The following is an 18,412-nucleotide window of genomic DNA, read 5'->3' on the forward strand; positions in this document are numbered from 1 at the left end:
TATACTAATTAATTTAATTATATATTAATTAAATATATATATAAATATGTAATATATTAATTGAATTAATATAGATAAATAATTAATTCAATTATATGTCATAAATATAATTTATACTTATCAAATTGTATTAATTTTTGTGATCATTTAGTCATACTGATTAAATATATAATTGAAATGTGTAATTCAATAAATTTTAAAAATAATTAATATTTTTTAATGATGCTATTTGATGTGGTAATAGTTATACTAAAATGTATATGTATGCAATAAGATTGCTATATACTTGATGATAAAAATAATTGTTTTTCTTTAAAAAAAATTTATCTAGCTAGTATGTCTCTCTTTTAATAAATATAGTTTCATTATATTATATGGTTTTGATAAATAAATTATTATAAGAATTTGGGAAAGTTCTAACTAAGTTTATATATTTTCTTTATATATAAGTCTTCTAAACTATGAATTTGTTTCAATATTAGTTCTATTTAAAATTAAATTAGTAGTAAGCTTTAAATCCCTTCAAATTTAATTATTACAAATAATTAAATTGAAAAACAATGTTGCACGTATATAATTCAATCCAAAAGACAGAGGATTACTTTATTATAAATCAATACATCATTTCATTAAACAAAACTTTTCATTAATTACTTATAGTCTTTCTATTTTTACAGTGAAAGTCAATAATATAAGAGAGAAGTAAAAAGAAAAAAAAAGAAATTATTAATACGCATTTTTTCAAATTACTCAAAATTTTTAATAATTTTAATTATTTAATTTTTTTTAAATGGGAGGTTGTAATAAAAATGAAATTTGTAATTACCAAAATAAATAAATAACTGGCCCATTTATTGTTAAGTGAAGCGAGCTGAAATGGCCTAAAATTACAGCCTATAAACATGGTTCCCGCCATCGCTCAGACTTCCTCTGACTCTAACAATATGACCTTCAACCCTCTTCTTCTTCTTCTTCTTCTCTTCTCCATTCTAATGGTGGTTATAGTATCTCCACAACCTACATCCTTCCCTATCCCTCAACAACTCTACGGTTTATCATCAACCTCTCTGACCCTACCACCTTCTTCTTTTTCCTCTGTACTCTCACTGTCTCAATCCTTGACAGCCGACCCTCCGCACCACTCTCATCCTCTCGTCCCGGCTTTTTTTGTCATCGGAGACTCCTCTGTTGATTGCGGTACCAATAATTTTCTTGGAACTTTTGCTCGAGCTGATCATCTTCCCTACGGCAGAGACTTCGATACCCATCAACCCACCGGCCGCTTTTGTAATGGAAGAATCCCAGTTGATTATCTTGGTAACTACTTGTTTTTTTTTTCTTTTCCTTAGAAAATTAGGGGAAGAATAGAAAATTGGAAAGTGGATATGTCGTTCTTGATTTTTTAACTCTTTTCTTGGATGCTGAGAATGTGGGTTGGATGAAGACTTTATCTTTTTCTTGGTTCTATTCGTCTTTTCTTCTTGGTTCCCTTCTGTTTGGTTGCTGAGAAAATGGAACGGAAAAAAAGGCAAATGAAATTGATTGTCGCATCTCCATCTTGTTCTGTTCCGCTGGTTTTCAGAAAAAGAAAAAGGAGAAAATTGGAGAGGAACGTACTGGTTTCTCTCATGTATTATCTAGCATTTAGGCTTGTTAGACTAGCTGCATAATTCAATCACTCATCTGATTTTGACACAGCTGTGCGTCTTGGGCTTCCATTTGTACCAAGTTATCTTGGACACATTGGAGCTGTTGAAGATATGATTCAAGGAGTCAACTATGCATCGGCTGCTGCTGGAATTATTTTCTCAAGCGGGTCAGAATTGGTAAACGCTTTCACTATTTTCTATCTGTGCATGAATATTCATCCACCCGGTTAATGCATAATCCCTGTTCATCATTGAAGTAACTTAAAATTGAAGTAATATATGTAGATGTCTCAAGTAGGGAAAAATATATTGATCAGCTCTTACTCTGGAAGTAATCTGCTGCAGGGTCAACACATCTCCTTAACTAACCAGATTCAGCAGTTCACAGATACCTACCAGCAGTTTGTACTAACAATGGGTCAGGATGTTGCAACTGATCTCATCTCAAAATCTGTGCTTTATCTTTCGATTGGTGTAAACGACTACATACATTACTATCTGCGTAATGTATCCAATGTGCAAAACCGGTACCTACCATGGGGTTTTAGCAAATTCCTAGCATCAGGCATGAGAGAGGCAATTAAGGTCACTCCTGTCTGTTCATTCTACTTGTTTGTTGATTGCTTGAGAAATTTCTTTAACTTTTGTAATTGTTGATGCCACAGAGCTTGTACAACACAGATGTAAGGAATGTGGTTGTAATGGGAGTGGCTCCTATTGGTTGTGCTCCTTACTACCTGTGGAAGTATCAAAGTAAGAACGGAGAGTGTGCTGAGGAAATAAACGACATGATTATGGAGTTCAACTTTCTAATGAGATACACCGTGGAGGAGGTTCACGATGAGCTTCCTGACGCAAACATCATCTTCTGTGATGTTTTTGAAGGTTCTATGGATATTATTGAGAATCATCAACTTTACGGTAACTTTTCTCTTGTAAAATTTTTGGTTAGAGAGATCCATGGAGTAAAGGATGGGCTTACATTATATCCTCTTTGATCAGGTTTCAATGTCACTACAGAAGCTTGTTGTGGATTGGGCAAGTATAAAGGTTGGATCATGTGCTTAACACCAGAAATGGCTTGCAGGAATGCAGCTAATCATATCTGGTGGGATCAATTTCATCCAACTGATGCAGTGAATGCTATACTGGCAGACAATGTGTGGAATGACGGCCACACGAAAATGTGTTATCCCATGAATTTGGAACAGATGGTTGCTGCTTCTAGGTCTAATGGTTGAACATGTTTTCCCATTCGTTACGACTAGATGCTCTGCACTTTTTCTCCTTACCTATATTTTCATATATAAACATGTTTTCTTTGGTGCTTTACTTTGTTCTGGCTAATAAAACCCTCATCCTGAAAAAAACAGCAATATATTTACAGGCATATACAATAAATCAAGAGTAACTAGCGTCTAAAACAGAAATATTAATCTTAAGTTTGTTATGGTTAATCAAGAGTAATGAGCATCCTTCTGTTGTGGGATGGCAGATGGAAGTAACCATGATCTGTTCTTCACTTTTAATTGGTGATAGAGAGAACCTGATAAACTTCATAGCCAAATTATCAGCAGAAAATTTGAAAGAACGGAAAACATAATTGTAGCTGTATAATTGAAATAACCGCAAGAGCACTTGTCTCTTTTACATTTTCTTTATCTTCATGCCAAAAACAAACCTTTAGCCAACTTTCAAACAGTTGAACTATCAATAAAATCTAGTAATGTAAACAATCAATTAGCACCCTTCATAGTCCCGATGTGTATGGTGTAAAAGAAGCCAGAAAAAGTGCAGCTGCTGAACATTATTTTACATAGTGTCCAAAACATTTTACTGGGACAGCTTTACATGCAACTATTAATGCACAAGGAAGATTTCTGCGATAACCAGGTGAAAGTTACAGTCATTTATAGTCTCGAACTTTGGTGTCCATCACAAAGCTGGGAAATGCTAGAGTCAGTTCCCTGAAAAGTAAACATCAAAGAGGAATTCAAGATTGTGACTCTAATTTTGGAACTTGTATGTCATATGAGCAGAAGATAAGAAAGTTTAAAGTTCTCTAATGGTCTAGCAATGAACACTCAAATGAAATTTTAGCTGAAACTGTAAAGAGTTTTAGGACACACTTCAGATGCGGAAGAGTCATGTTCTTTAAGAGAGATGGATTCCGTTCAACATATTCTTTCCATTCTCTCGGATTAATCTTTCCATCTCCGTCCAAATCTGCCTCCATCATTGTCTGTAAAAAATAGAAAACAAATGAAATTGAGAAATAAGAATGATAGAAATACAGCAGTATAAGAATCCAGAATAGTAGACACCTTGTCCACAATTGAGTCTGCTGCATCATCAGAAAGTCCAAGGTCTGATTCTCTCGTAAGAGCCAATACCATCTCCTTCAACTTCAAGATCGATAATGATTCCCAAAATGGAATACGAAAGGTTGGATTATGCATATTGGATTTATGATGGAACATTAGCATAATAAATAGAATTTCAAGAGTAATAAAATTCGGAAACAGGATATGGAACTGGCTACTAGTTCAGTCCCTAGAGGATGGATCTATCACAAACAACTCCCTTAATTCAGTAGGTAATCTTCACTTCATATTGTTAGTGATATGCTACTACGGTTGTTATCCAATAAAATAAACAGCAAGAAAAAGAGAAAATTTGCAAGAGTTGTCACCTGTTCACGGTCAATGTAGCCGGTATTCCATAGATCATACAACCTAAATGCAACTGAAAAAGAACATTTTCCAGATTAGTGCCTGTATTTGAGAGAGTTGGAATCCAGTTTATACTCAAATTTTCAGTACAAAATTGTGGAGAAAAAAGGAAAATTTCTGATTTGTTCTATAACAACATGCTGTATCATACATTCACTTTTCTCTGCTTGAGGAGCATTTGGGTGGAAGACACTTAATGACCGAACAAATTCCCCAAATTCGATAACGCCATTACGTTTAATATCAAACAGATCAAATACCTGCAATTACTAGGGATGAAATATTGGAAATTTATGATATTCTCCAAATTTATGTTACACTACACCTGAGAAATTATAAAAATATGTAAAGTGGTAAGTCCAACTCAAGTTAGTAACATGAATTCCTTAAGGGACAACTGAAAAAAAAGAAGTGTTGATATCCATACTCTGTCGGCAAATAGATTTTGCTTGCTTTGGTTGTTGAAAAGTGCAAGTTGGAATTCCTCCTGCCGAAAATAAGGCAAGAAGTTAGCAGTAAAGAGCTAATCCCAGACATCAATATTCTGCCAAACCAAAGAAATCGCTTTTAGAAAGCCGGTTAAATAGCCATAAGTAGGTCATTAGACATCTCAGATAATAAACAGATTTCTGTACTCAACCCTGTGGTGGAGATACCTTATGGATAAGACCATCGTCAACTAGGGAACTGCTTAGCTTCTTGAACAGATTATATAAAGCTTCTACTTCATTCACGGTAACTGCCAAAAAATAAAGGTTCTAGTTCATGGAATCCAAAGGCCAAATAAAGAAAGAGGGATGGGAAGTTACAAAAAGAAAAAAAAAAACGAGGTCAGCATTGGAATTTCTATGGAAATAGTAATCTAAGATGAAAGAATAATAAAGTGGATATAGTGATGCAAGACAATCCAAACAGATGTTCATGAGGATATAGTGGATGATGACAAAAGTTATCTAGATATTTTCTTATATTTTCTTATCTGTCTGATGCTGGAATCCACACAGCTTGAATCAAGTGTTGGAAAACTTTTTTAACATCTTATTTATTTCAAAAGTAAATCAGTAAAATAAGCACATTATAATACATTTCTTTGCTATTCTTGCTGCATAGTAGCTACTACTTTCCAACAGAGTGCAAGAAGAATGAGAAACGGTAGTTTTGATCTTACATGGTGTTTCAGAAGCAAGTATAATTGGATCCTCAAGTCCTGCTCTTTTCCCATACTTCTTCATGCAAAAGCAACTCTTGAAAGCAGACATAATTGCTTCCACATCCAAATATGAAAGGAAAAACAAGTATGAAAACACTATCATTATATATTATCAAGTATGTTACAGATTAAAGGTATATACTCCATTTGTCTTGCTTGATAAGTTCACATTAGATCCAACTTTTAGAAGAAAGAATCAAGTTCTCCTTCTCAATAAAATAAGCTAACGGTTATATCTATAATACCCAGTGCCTAAACACTATTAGTCCAATAACTCTCTACATCTAAACAACCGATCTTCTAAAGTTTAAGTTTAAGTTTAAGTTGTTGGTAGTATGTGATTTGAATCTTGATATGAAGCTAAACAATCATGTACCCTTCTGAAATTGGAGTATCACAACAATAAAACACAATTTTTCCCATTTATTTTAGCTTTAACGTTTTAAGTAAAAGAGTCAAGGAGGCAGAGGATGCGATGCTATCCAACCCATCATATATACAAGAAATTTATGGAAATATAGAAAATAGGAAACAAAATGGATCCGGGAATTTACAGGGGAAATAATGCTTTTCAAGGAAAGTCAACTCTCAACAGAACAGGAGAAGTAGGACCTAAATCCAAAGAAGAAAGTAAGACGTTAATCATCAAAAGTACTCCATTTATTGGAAAATACAAACGTGATTCAACGTTTTCAAGGTTTCCTAATCTGACCACGTCACCTACATGAGAAAACATTACACATACATTTATGAAATCAAGATACGAAAGGTTTTTGATTGGAGCTGACCTGGGTTTATTACCCTTTCTTCTTCTTCTTCTTCTTCTTCTTCTTCTTCTTCTTCTTCTTCTGCTTCTGTATCTGTATCCGTAAGCTGTCTGTATTTGAATTAACTATAATATCGTTTATGGCTGTGTGGTAACTGACTACTTGAGGCAAAATGTACTTCAAAGGTGAGAAGTGAGCTTTCAAGATTGTTACTTTTTTCGTGTGGGATTTTATTAGATTGGTGTGTGATGATTGGACATGCAAAATCACGCCTATGACCCTGCGATATGACGCATCTTCATTTTTCTGACAACATAAAATATGGAATTCTGTACTTCCTTAGACTTTGCCAAGAAAAAGTCAACCCTTCTGACTATATGCATTTTTTTTCCCTCTTTTTTATGCTTTTATTAGGAATTTTCAGTTGAAAAAAAAAGTACTTTGTCTAATGGTTATTATATATATATATATTTTTATGTATAAAATTACAAGCTCAAATTATATTATATTTTATTATGTACTTATTTGAAAGATTATTTATACTTTATTGTATTGTGATTGATGTAAATACATAATGCATAAATTCAATTTAAATTTATTATATGTTAACAATAATTGAATTATTTTTAAAAAATTTACTTCAGAATAAAATAATACATTTAAGAGTTTATTAATTCTGATAAATTTAGAATGAAATATCCTAATTCTATATAAGATTTCAGTTTTTATTATTTTCAATTAAACTTTTATCATATCCCAATTACAATAAATATGAACTTTACACATTCATTTATTTCAAACATAAAGTAAGACATAAATTGCTCTCCTAGGACATGTAACCTGTAATGGCCCCGGAAATTAAAAGAATATATATATATTTATTTTAAGTGCGGAAGCGAAATAAAATAGATTGTGATTAAGATCCCTTACACAATAACCAAAACGAATTAAAGTATGAAAGAATAAACTAAATTAAATGAAATACCATGAAAGAATACTGTAAGGAAAACTAAATAATTCTTTTGCTTCTACTCGCTGTCTTCCTACAGAACGGGCTCGGGAACCAAATCCTCCTGATCTAAAATGGTTAAGTAATGAATGAGCTGTATTAGCCCAGTAAAGACACCACACTATCTCACTGTCACATAAATAAAAGTTGGTAGAAAACGAAAACGACCAATGGAACATAATTTATACAAACTCATAACCCATCCGGTATGGGGGCCAAAACCATAAACCTCAATACCCCGTCCGGTATGAGGGTGAAACGGGCCGTCCCCATACCCCGTCCGATATGGGCGCCAAAACACAAAAAGTCTCCATACCCCGTCTGATATGAGAGACCACGCTCCCGGTAGGGTTCCCTATGGACCCGGTCCGTCCACCATCTCCTATGATATCTAGTGAGGCTGTCGACATTATCTATTATCAATTCACATACCTTTTTACCATTTTTCTTAATCTCAATTATCCAATCAAACACAAATACGTAAACTAGTAATGGACACCAAACAAGGCAACACAACATCGGGTTCCCAATAATTCAAAGCATAATAAATGAGACTGTGATTCATGCATATAAAACCATAGAATAAACACATTAGGCATCATACTGCATTCAAAACTGTAAAATAAAACAAATAACAGTTGACCGAAAATATATCAGATTCGGGCTCCATTAGCAACCTTAATCAATTATACATATCTATTAATTCATAAAATACTGTTTTATCATTTATTAGGCTTCAATGTCGTGATAAGAAATAGGGTGAGAGATCCTTACTTGTTTCGGAGTCTTAAATCGAGTTCTCACTGTGCCTACGGGCAGTCCCTAGATTCCCTGAATTTTCTCCAGAAACTGAAACACACTTCCGATACCTGTACGTGTCCCCAAAAAACCGCAAATTAGACCCAGGGCCCTTTCGGCCAATATCAAAATTCCGGCACGGCAGCTCCGCCGTGCTCCAGCGACGGTGCCGCCACCCGCGGCAACAATCTGCCTCGGGTTGGCCGTTTCCAGCCGTTTTCGGCCAAATTCGGCCAAACTTGCATTGGTTCCTGTGATAAAACACCTCTAGGGCCCTCGGTGGGCCAAAAAATTCCATAAAATTGAGACTTACCGGCGGCGAAGCTCTCGGGTGCAGCAGCTCCTCCGATGCGAGTTGCGATTCGGTGTTTTGCTCCGATCAACCTGTAGAGAAAAGGACGGTGGTCAAAGTGGTATAAAAATTACATCGAACGGAAAACGAGAAGGGCCTCATCAGAGGCAAAAATCGAAAAAACTCGCGGCGGTGCCGCTGGACTTTGGCGGTGTTTTCTGGCCAATCGGCTGGTGGTTTGGCTCCGATTTGGCCATAGAGATGTTCGGCACCGAAAAACGAGCCAATGAGAGAAATTTTACCTCGTTTGGCGGCCGGAAAGTCCTCCGGTGCGGCAGCGGGTGGCGGAGGCCGGTTCCTCCAGTGGCTAGGTCGTCTTCTCCGACGAGGGTTCTGGCGGCTAGGGTTTGGGGTTGGGTGTGGATGCGATTATTTATAACCCTCCCCTTTTAATCTGAACCATCCATCATGATTTAATATGGGCCGTCCGATCGCGATTAAATTAAAAATATATCTGGGCCGTCCATGTGTGATCAAATATGGGCCATCCGCACGCGTGAGATCTGGGTCGTCCGCACGCGTCTTTGATCTGGGCCGTCCGTGCGTGCGGGAACGAATCTGAGCCGTCCAATCGCGCGTACACGGATTGCCAACGTGTCTCCGTCCCGCGTGGCTTCCCACGTCAGCGTCCCTGCAACGCGGCATGTCCTGATTGGCTGGGGCTGCTGACTGGGCTGCTGCCGTGGTACTATTTTTTTAAATTGCGGTTTGACCCTTGGTTTTCGATTTTCTTTTCAAAAACACCCCCATAAATCTAAATTTTCACCCATTTTTCCCAAAATCAATTTCAATTAAATCCCAAAAATAATTTTACCATATTTTATTATTATTATTATTTTTATTTCTATTTATTTAAATTAAATTAAATTAAAATCTTATAAATTAAATATTAAAATAGAATAAAATTAAACAAAAATTCTAATAAAATTAAAATAAATTAAAAAAAATAAAATACAAATTTTTTGGTGTTACAACTTTCCCCCCCTTAAAGAAATTTGGTCTCCCAAATTTGCCTCTTACTCTTAGTTGAACAAATGAGGATACTGGGCTCTAAAATCTGATTCTACCTCCCAAGTAGCCTCCCTTGACGAGTGGTTCTGCCACACTACCTTTACAAATGATATTTTCTGGTTGCAGAGTATTCTGCTCTTTCGATCCGTGATACCGACTGGGACTTCCTCATAAGATAAGTTCTCTTGGAGTGAGAGCGGTTCATGAGCCAAGACATGAGAGGAGTCCGGGTTATACTTACGTAGCATGGATACATGAAACATATTGTGGACCTTGGAGAGCTCTGGAGGTAGTGCTAGTCTGTAGGCGGCAGTACCAATCCTGTCTAAGACTTCATATGGTCCAATAAATCAGGGGTTCAGTTTTCCTTTCCTACCGAACCTACTAATTCTTTTGAAAGGAGTGACCTTAAGGAACACCTAGTCGCCTTACTCAAACGCTAAATCTCTCATCCGGGTGTCCGCATAACTCTTCTGTCTGCTCTGAACCGTCTGAATGTTCTTTCTGATTTTAACTATTTTAGACGTGGTCTCCTCCACCAACTCCGGGCTGAGCAATTTTCTGTCGCCCACTTCTTCCCAACAAATCAGCGATCTGCATAGGCGCTCATATAACGCCTCATACGGAGCCATGCCAATGCTCACTTGGTAGCTGTTGTTGTAGGCAAATTCTATCAGGGGTAGATGGTCGTCCCAATGGCCCCCAAAGTCAAGGACACAAGCTCGGAGCATATTCTCAAGTGTACGGATTATCCTTTCTGACTGTCCATCAGTCTGAGGATGGAAGGCAGTACTGAGAGACAGCTTTGTTCTCATGGCCTGCTGAAAGCTACTCCAAAATCGAGAAGTGAACTTGGGGTCCCTATCGGATACCACTGTCACTGGAACTCCATGCAATCTGACTATTTCCCGGATATACATTCTTACCAACTTGTTCAAGGGATCGGTTATCCGGATGGCTAGAAAGTGGGAAGACTTGGTAAGCCAGTCAATAATTACCCAGATGATGTCATGTCTTGAACGTGCCTTAGGTAATCCTGTTACGAAGTCCATGGCGATATGTTCCCACTTCTACTCCGGAATCGGTAAGGGCTGAAGTAACCCGGCTAAGCGTTGATGCTCTGTCTTGACCTGCTGACATACCAAACATTTAGATACAAAGTCAGCTATGTCCCTCTTCATCCCATTCCACCAAAACCGGGGTCACATGCTTTAGTACATTTTGGTGCTTTCGGGATGCATGACAAACTTGGAGCTTTGGGACTATGTCATGATGTCTCTCTTTAACTCACTGTCGTCTGGGACATATACCCTGTCCTGAAAACGGAGTAACCCATCGGCAGAAATTCAGAATTCTGAGCTCACTCCTTGTTCTGCATCATTCTTGCGGGCTACCAAAGCGGGGTCGACTGACTGAGCTTTTCTTATTCTCTGTATTAACTCGGGCTGGACGGTCAGACGACCCAAACATGCGACTCTCTTCAGGTCCTGAAGCCGAACCTGTTGTGTGGCCCCAATTTGCCTGCGTTTTGAAACCATTAATTGGGCTAAAATACCTGCATTTTTCTTGCTGAGAGCATCTGCCACCACGTTGCCCTTACTAGGATGATACAAGATATCATAATCATAGTCTTTAAGGAGTTCCATCCACCTTCTCTAACGCATGTTAAGATCCTTTTGAGTGAATATGTGATTCAGACTCTTATGATCGGTATAGATCTGGAAGGTCTCTCCGTATAAATAATGGCACTAGGTTTTCAAGGCGTGTATGATTGCGGCAAGTTCCAAGTCATGGGTGGGGTAATTCTTCTCATGATTCTTTAACTGTCTGGACCCATAGGCTATGACCTTCCCATGCTGCATCAGGACACAACCCAGGCCTAGATAGGAGGCATCACTATAAACTGTATATCCCCCCGATCCACTCGGTAAGGCCAGTACGGGTGCAATGGTCAGCCGCTCCTTTAATTCTGAAAAACTTCTTTCACAGTCCTTATTCCACTCAAACTTGGCATTTTTCTTTGTGAGCTGGGTTAGGGGAGCCGCTAGACTAGAGAATCCTTCGACAAATCTGCGATAATAACCTGCCATCCCCAGGAAGCTACGAATCTCCTTAACTGATGTCAACTTCTCCCAGCCAAGTACCGCTTCAACCTTTTCGGGATTCACTGATATTCCTTCCTTCGATATAATGTGTCCTAGGAATGCAGTCTGCTCCAGCCAGAATCCACACTTACTCAACTTTGCATATAGCTTCTTTTTTCTAAGGACCTGTAAAACTTGGGCTAGATGGTGAGCATGCTCTTCTCTGCTTTTTGAGTAGACCAAGATATCATCGATGCACAATAACAAATTGATCCAAGAATTCTCTGAAGACCCTGTTCATCAGATCCATAAAGATGGCCGGGGCGTTGGTTAGCCCAAATGGCATGACCAGGAACTCATAGTGCCCGTACCTGGTTCGAAAGGTCGTTTTGGGGATGTCTCTGTTCTTATTTTCACTTAATGGTAACCTGATCGCAGGTCTATTTTGGAGAAGACTTGTGCACCCTGCAGCTGATCGAAGAGGTCGTTAATTTTAGGAAGGGGGTATTTGTTCTTGATTGTGACCTTGTTCAATCATCTGTAATCAATACACAGTCTCAACGTTCCATCTCCCTTTCTGGAAAACGTGACTCCAGCACCCCAATGAGACACACTATGTCTAATAAAATCACTATCTTGCAATTCAGTGATTTGTTTCCTCAGCTCTTCCATCTCAACGCGGCTCATGCGGTAAGGAGCAACTAAAAAGAGTTGGGTGCCAGGTTGTAGGTCTATAGTGAACTCAACTTCCCTGTCCACTGGCAGCCCGGGCAGTTCGTCCGGAAACACATCTAGAAAGTCTTGGACTACCAGAATCTCTTAGATACAAATTTCCTTCTTGGGCTTGCCTAGTTAGAGAAAATAGCAAGGTTAAAGTACTTGAAAATTAAGGAAACTTTCCATCAAGGAATAAGTATCAAATAATTTTATTAATTTGTAAATGGCTCCTCATTAGTAGGATTAAATACAACCTTCTTGTTAAAGCAATCTATGGTGGTGTGATACGCCGCTAGGCAATCCATCCCTAAAATTACATCAAAATCCTCTGTGTCTAACCCTATTAGATCTACACTCAACTTCTTATTTGCTATCTCCACGGCACAAGCCCTATAGATAACTTCTCCTAATAGTGTTTCACTCCCAGCAGTAGACACAAACAACATTGAATCAAGTTTATCAAGTGATACATTAAGTTTGGATGCAAAAACATGTGAAACAAATGAATGCGATGCACCAGTGTCAAATAAAACATGAGCAATATGGTCATAGATAGTGTACATACCCTGTACCACGTTCGGGTCGGTGTCGGCATCCTACTGGGTGAGGTTGTAAACCCTACCCTAAAAAGGAGGTCTTCCTTGGTTCTGGTTCTACGGGCACTCTCTCGCATAGTGCTGGGTACTACCACATATGCGACAGGTGTTGTTGAGGCGATAGCAGGGTCGGTCTCCATGATCCCTGCCGCAGTGCTGACAGATCTTGCCACGTGCTGCCCCTGGAGCCTGAGGGGGAGCCTTGATCACCGGTCTGGGCCTCTTATTTTGTTGGACAGGCGCAATAGGTGCTGGTATACGGGGTGGAACTGAGGGTCTATGACTCCCTGATGACTAGGAAAGGGTGTTGAAACTCCTCTTCACGATCTGCGCCTTTGTCAGAACAGCTGAATATGTCTTGAGCTCTAGTACCAACAAATGCCGCTTGATCTCTGGGCGGAGGTCCCACTGGAACCTCCTGGCCTTTCTGCCCTCATCCATCAGTGTTTTAGGGGAGTATCGGCCCAGCTCTAAGAATTTACGAGCGTATTCCGACACTGTCATGTTTCCCTAGACTAGCTGAACAAACTTCATCTCCTTTAAATGTCGGATGTGCTCGGGGAGGTACTCAGCATGAAAGGCTGCTAAGAACTGCTCCTAAGTGACAAACGTGGGCAGGGTGGTCTGCTTGAGCTCCCACCAACGATCTGATTCCCCCACTAGCATGTAGGAAGCAAGAGTAACCCTCTGCTCAGGAACCACTCCTAAGGTCTTGAAAGCCTTCTCTGTCTCCGCCAACCAGTACTGGGCATTTTCAAAAGAGGACTCCCTTGCAAAAGTAGAAGGGTTTAGTCTCCTATACCTCTCTACGTAGCCCAGGTCAATCAGGGAAGGAGCTGGGTCACGTGGAAGAGGGACTGGGCCGGGGCTGAGGATAAACTAGGGGGCCCTGTGGTGGCACCTGCTGATATAGTGGGGGCACCGGATCATACTATGGCGGGGCCGGACAATATTGTGGCTGAGGCACCAGATTATACTGCGGCGGTGGTACCGGGTGGTACTGTGGGGGAGCAGGCTCTTGTTGGGGCGACTCGGGATCCATCCGCTGTAGCGGTGGCTCAAACTGTAATAGTGGGGGAGGGTTGGGTAATTCCCTTCTCTCCTCTCAACCTTGTTGAGTAGCCATGATCCTTTCGAGCATCTCAAATATTCTGTCAACATCCTCCCGAAGTGAATCATCCCGGGCTGCTCGGTTTAGTGGAGGTCTCCCTCTCCTTATCTCTCTGCACCTGCATTTCACAAGGAAGGGTTGAGTAATAATTCTCAGTTTGGTATTCCTCTAAGTATTATTGTGTAAGGGACGGGTCCAAGGAACGCGGCTCTAATACCAACTGTAACGGCCCCGAAAATTAAAAAAAAAATGTATATATATTTATTCTAAGTGCAGAAACGAAATAAAACAAATTATGATTAACATCCCTTACACAATAACCAAAACGAATTAAAGTATGAAAGAATAAACTAACTTAAAGGAAATACTATGAAAGAATACTGTAAGGAAAACTAAATAATTCTTTTGCTTCTACTCGTCGTCTTCCTGCAGAACGGGCTCGAGAACCAAATCCTCCTGATCTAAAATGGTTAAGTAAGGAATGAGCTACACTAGCTCAGTAAAGACATCACAGTATCTCACTATCACAGAAGTAAAGGTTGGTAGAAAACGAAAACGACTAATTGAGCATAATTTATACAAACTCATTTATCAATAATAAAATCTTTTACTGTCCACCTATCTCGGTGAGATTCATGAAAATAATTTATGAAAACAATTACATCATAAATATTATAAGATCACGCACACTCTGCAACATAACACATATCATGCTTTTGTATTTCAATCATCAGGCAACAATTATTCCCTTTTATTCAGCCTACTAGTATCCATGGGGATCTATAGGGGGTCCCTGTTACACGTGAACCACTCACATTAATAACTTAATTCTAGGGCCGTCCCCATAACCCGTCCGGTATGGGCGCCAAAACCATAGACCTCAATACCCCGTCCGGTATGAGGGTGAAACGAGCCGTCCCCATACCCCGTCCGGTATGAGCGCCAAAACACATAAAGTCTCCATACCCCGTTCGATATGAGAGACCATGTTCCAGTTAGGGTTCCCTATGGACCCGGTCCGTCCACCATCTCCCAGGATATCTAGTGAAGCTGTCGACATTATCCATTATCAATTCACATACCTTTTTACTATTTTTTTAAATCTCAATTATCCAATCAAACACAAATACGTAAACCAGTAATGGACACCAAATAAGGTAACACAACATCGAATTCACAATAATTCAAAGCATAATAAATGAGACCGTAATTCATGCATATGAAACCATAGAATAAACACATCAGACACCATACTGCATTGAAAACTGTAAAATAAAACAAACAACACCTGACCGAAAATATATCAGATTCGGGCTCCATTAGCAACCTTAATCAATTATACATATCTATTAATTCATAAAATATCGTTTTATCATTTATTAGGCTTTAATGCCATGATAGGAAATAAGGTGAGAGATCTTTACTTGTTTCGGAGTCTGAAATCGGGTTCTCACTGCGCCTATGGGCAGTCCCTAGATTCCCTGAATTTTCTCCAGAAACTGAAACACACTTCCGGTACCTGCACGTGTCCCCAAAAAATCCCAAATCAGACCCAGGGCCCTTTCGGCCAATATCGAAATTCCGACACGGCGGTTTCGCTGTGCTCCGGTGATGGTGCCACCGCCCGCGGCGACGATCTGCCTTGGGTTGGCCGTTTCTGACCGTTTTCGGCCGTATTCGGCCAAACTTGCATTGGTTCCTGTGATAAAACACCTCTAGGCCCCTCGGTGGGCAAAAAAATTTTAGAAAACCGAGACTTACCGGTGGCGAAACTCTCAGGTGCGGTGGCTCCTCCGGCGCGAGTTGTGATTCGGTGTTTTGCTCCAGTCAACCTGTAGAGAAAAGGACGGTGGTCACAGTGGTATAAAAATTACATCGAACGGGAAACGGGAAGGGCCTCATCGGAGGCAAAAATCGAGGAAACACGCGGCGGCACCGCTGGACTTCGACGGTGTTTTCCAGCCAATCAGCTGGTGGTTTGGCTCCAATTTGGCCACAGGAAGGTTCGGCATCGAAAAACGAGCAAATGGGAGAAATTTTACCTTGTTTGGCGGCCTCCGGTGCGGCGGCAGGTGGCGGCGGCCAGTTCCTCCTGTGGCTGGGTCGTCTTCTTCGTCGAGGGTTCTGGTGGCTAGGGTTTGAGTTGAGTGTGGATGCGATTATTTATAACCCTCCCCTTTTAATCTAAGCCTTCCATCATGATTTAATCTGGGCCGTCCGATCGCGATTAAATTGAGAATAAATCTGGACCGTTCATGCATGATCAAATCTAGGCCGTCCGCACGCGTGAGATTTGGGTCATCCACGTGCGCCTTTGATCTGGGCCGTCTGTGCGCGCGAGAACAGATCTAGGCCGTCCGATCGCACCCACACGGATAGTCAACGTGTCTCCGTTCCGCGTTAGCGTCCCTGCCACGTGGCGTGTCCTGGTTGGCAGGGGCTGCTGACGTGGTACTATTTTTCTAAATTGCGTTTTGACCCCTGGTTTTCGATTTTCTTTTCAAAAACACCCCCAGAATCCAAATTTTCACTCATTTTCTTTAAAATCAATTTCAATTAAATCTCAAAAATAATTTTACCCTATTTTATTATTATTTTTATTTCTATTTCTATTAATTTAAATTAAATTAAATTAAAACCTTATAAATTAAATATTAAAAGAGAATAAAATTAAATAAAAATTCTAATAAAATTAAAATAAATTAAAAAAATAAAAATAAAATAAAATACAAATTTTTGGGTGTTACATAACCACCTACAAATCATTACTAAAGCTATATGTTAGAAACAATTCTATAAATTTTGAGGGATTTATTTTGTAAATCTATATTTAATTCAGTATGAGCATGATGCAAATTCTCCACTAAATTAAGAAAATAATGTGAAATTTTTAGTTTATAAAACAAATAATAAAATTAAATGTTCATAATGAATATTAAATACTAAATACATTACATAGAATAAACAAAAAAAAAAATATTTAGCAAGGTGGGATGGACACTTGAATGAAGTGGATGGAATATGTCTTCTGTCCCTATGTATGTAAATATTTATAATAAAATATTAAATACTAAAAATCAAAATGATTTTTTATTTTTATTTGTTTTTTTTTTAAAAAAAGGGAAACACGTTTGCTCCAAAACGCTACACTTTAACATTTGTAAACATGTAATGACCAACTTGCCCCTCCATTCCGTTTGCATTTACTCGCTGCAGTCACCTCGCCCAGGAAGACGCGAATGGCGGTCTTTCTCTGCCTCATGTAATCTTCACTTGCAGGTATTTTCATCCACTTAGCCTGATTTCCTTCTTGTTTTTTCTCAATTCCCCATTTTCCCCTTAAAATGATCACTTTGAGAACCATCAATCCATTAATTTCTTAATGTCTTTTTCTTCTCATCGGAAATTTATCCCAGCTCAGCGCCAGTCAAAACTTGAACAGATATATGCAAGTGAAAAATAAATTTCAGTTCCTATTTTCCTTTCGATTAGTTTATTCTCAATTTTTTCTTTTTAATTTTTTTTTTGGGATGCAGATTTTCATTTGATAGGTACGTTAAGTAGATTGCGAAATGGAGCTGGATTTTGTTACGGCTAACTTATTGGAAGAGGAACCGGTTGAAATTGAAGAGAATAATCATGTAAGCCTTCGTTTTATCACAAGTTACTGGTTTCTAGGCCTACCTTAGCGGTGATGCTTGAGGGATTCTTGGCCTGACTCCTACTTAATTATTTTATTTCTATTTTTCTATTGTAGAAAAAGAGATATCAGTACTCAAGAAAGAAAATTCTATTATTTCAGCAAAATAGTTCAAAGCAGAAACAGCTGTTCAGACTTCAGATACTGTTTGTGATTTATGACAATTATAGATTTTTGTGGAAAAAATTTTTATAATTTGCAGGATCTTTCTAATATTGAAGGTGAAAGATGTGGAATATGCATGGATATTATCATTGACAGGGGTCTTCTGGATTGCTGCCAGCATTGGTATGCACTAAGAACCCATATCCCTTCCTTTTGTTCCTTCTTGTCTTTTCTCCATATTTTCTAATCTGTCATAGGATATGGCTGGTGATTAAGAACTAGGTGTTCTGGATAAGCCTTTATGAAACTTTGGAGTATTCTTAATTGTTATTGAAAAGTCTCTATTTTTAGTTTTAAAATGCTTGCCATTTGCATATGTGGATATTTTATTTCACAGGATTTCCATGGATATGCAATGCTTTGACTTATGGAATTCATTGGATGTCAACAGCTTTATTCTGTTTCAGAAATTATTTTCCTGTGGCACATTGGATGTCAACAGCTTTATTCTGTTTTAGAAATTATTCTCCTTTGGCAAATCTGGTCTTAGGAAAGGTTGGAGGTTCACCTT

The 18,412-nt window shown here is 38.8% G+C and overlaps 3 protein-coding genes across 10 annotated transcripts in view; 2 read left to right on the forward strand and 1 right to left on the reverse strand.

Moving 5' to 3' along the window:
- The first annotated feature begins 810 nt into the window (after positions 1-810).
- On the forward strand, positions 811-2,981 carry LOC110820101 (SGNH hydrolase-type esterase superfamily protein). Its single transcript, XM_022049491.2, has 5 exons — positions 811-1,317; positions 1,699-1,826; positions 1,995-2,234; positions 2,315-2,570; positions 2,652-2,981. The coding sequence occupies exons 1-5, from the start codon at positions 903-905 to the stop codon at positions 2,888-2,890; spliced, it is 1,278 nt and encodes a 425-aa protein (XP_021905183.2). The 5' UTR covers positions 811-902; the 3' UTR covers positions 2,891-2,981.
- A 255-nt stretch (positions 2,982-3,236) lies between these two features.
- CBL8 (calcineurin B-like protein 8) lies at positions 3,237-6,651 on the reverse strand. Of its 4 annotated transcripts, none has more exons than XM_088217895.1 (10): positions 6,380-6,651; positions 6,146-6,203; positions 5,550-5,645; positions 5,038-5,139; positions 4,809-4,868; positions 4,533-4,641; positions 4,342-4,394; positions 3,974-4,054; positions 3,779-3,891; positions 3,237-3,616 (listed from the first exon to the last, which is right to left on the reverse strand). In XM_088217895.1, exons 3-10 carry the CDS (start codon positions 5,601-5,603, stop codon positions 3,556-3,558), a joined length of 633 nt encoding a protein of 210 aa, XP_088074021.1. In that variant the 5' UTR covers positions 5,604-5,645; positions 6,146-6,203; positions 6,380-6,651; the 3' UTR covers positions 3,237-3,555. The 4 variants fall into 4 exon arrangements, with proteins under 4 accessions (XP_088074021.1, XP_021905170.1, XP_088074020.1 ...); XM_022049478.2 differs by having other exon boundaries at positions 5,038-5,120; positions 6,380-6,647; XM_088217894.1 differs by lacking the exon at positions 6,146-6,203 and having other exon boundaries at positions 6,380-6,650.
- A 10,542-nt stretch (positions 6,652-17,193) lies between these two features.
- The window catches only part of LOC110812349 (RING/U-box protein), a 33,954-nt gene continuing 32,735 nt past the window's right edge, over positions 17,194-18,412 (forward strand). The window contains exons 1-4 of one of the 5 annotated variants that reach the window (XM_088217898.1): positions 17,301-17,315; positions 17,453-17,484; positions 17,573-17,677; positions 17,939-18,024. In XM_088217898.1, the coding sequence (XP_088074024.1) occupies positions 17,609-17,677; positions 17,939-18,024 (155 nt within the window). In that variant the 5' untranslated portion in view covers positions 17,301-17,315; positions 17,453-17,484; positions 17,573-17,608. The other 4 variants (XM_088217896.1, XM_088217899.1, XM_088217897.1 and 1 more) reach the window with 4 other exon arrangements.

This window comes from Carica papaya, chromosome 4 (assembly GCF_054855325.1).
Source record: "Carica papaya isolate Zhongbai chromosome 4, ASM5485532v1, whole genome shotgun sequence".
Lineage (NCBI taxonomy): Eukaryota > Viridiplantae > Streptophyta > Magnoliopsida > Brassicales > Caricaceae > Carica > Carica papaya.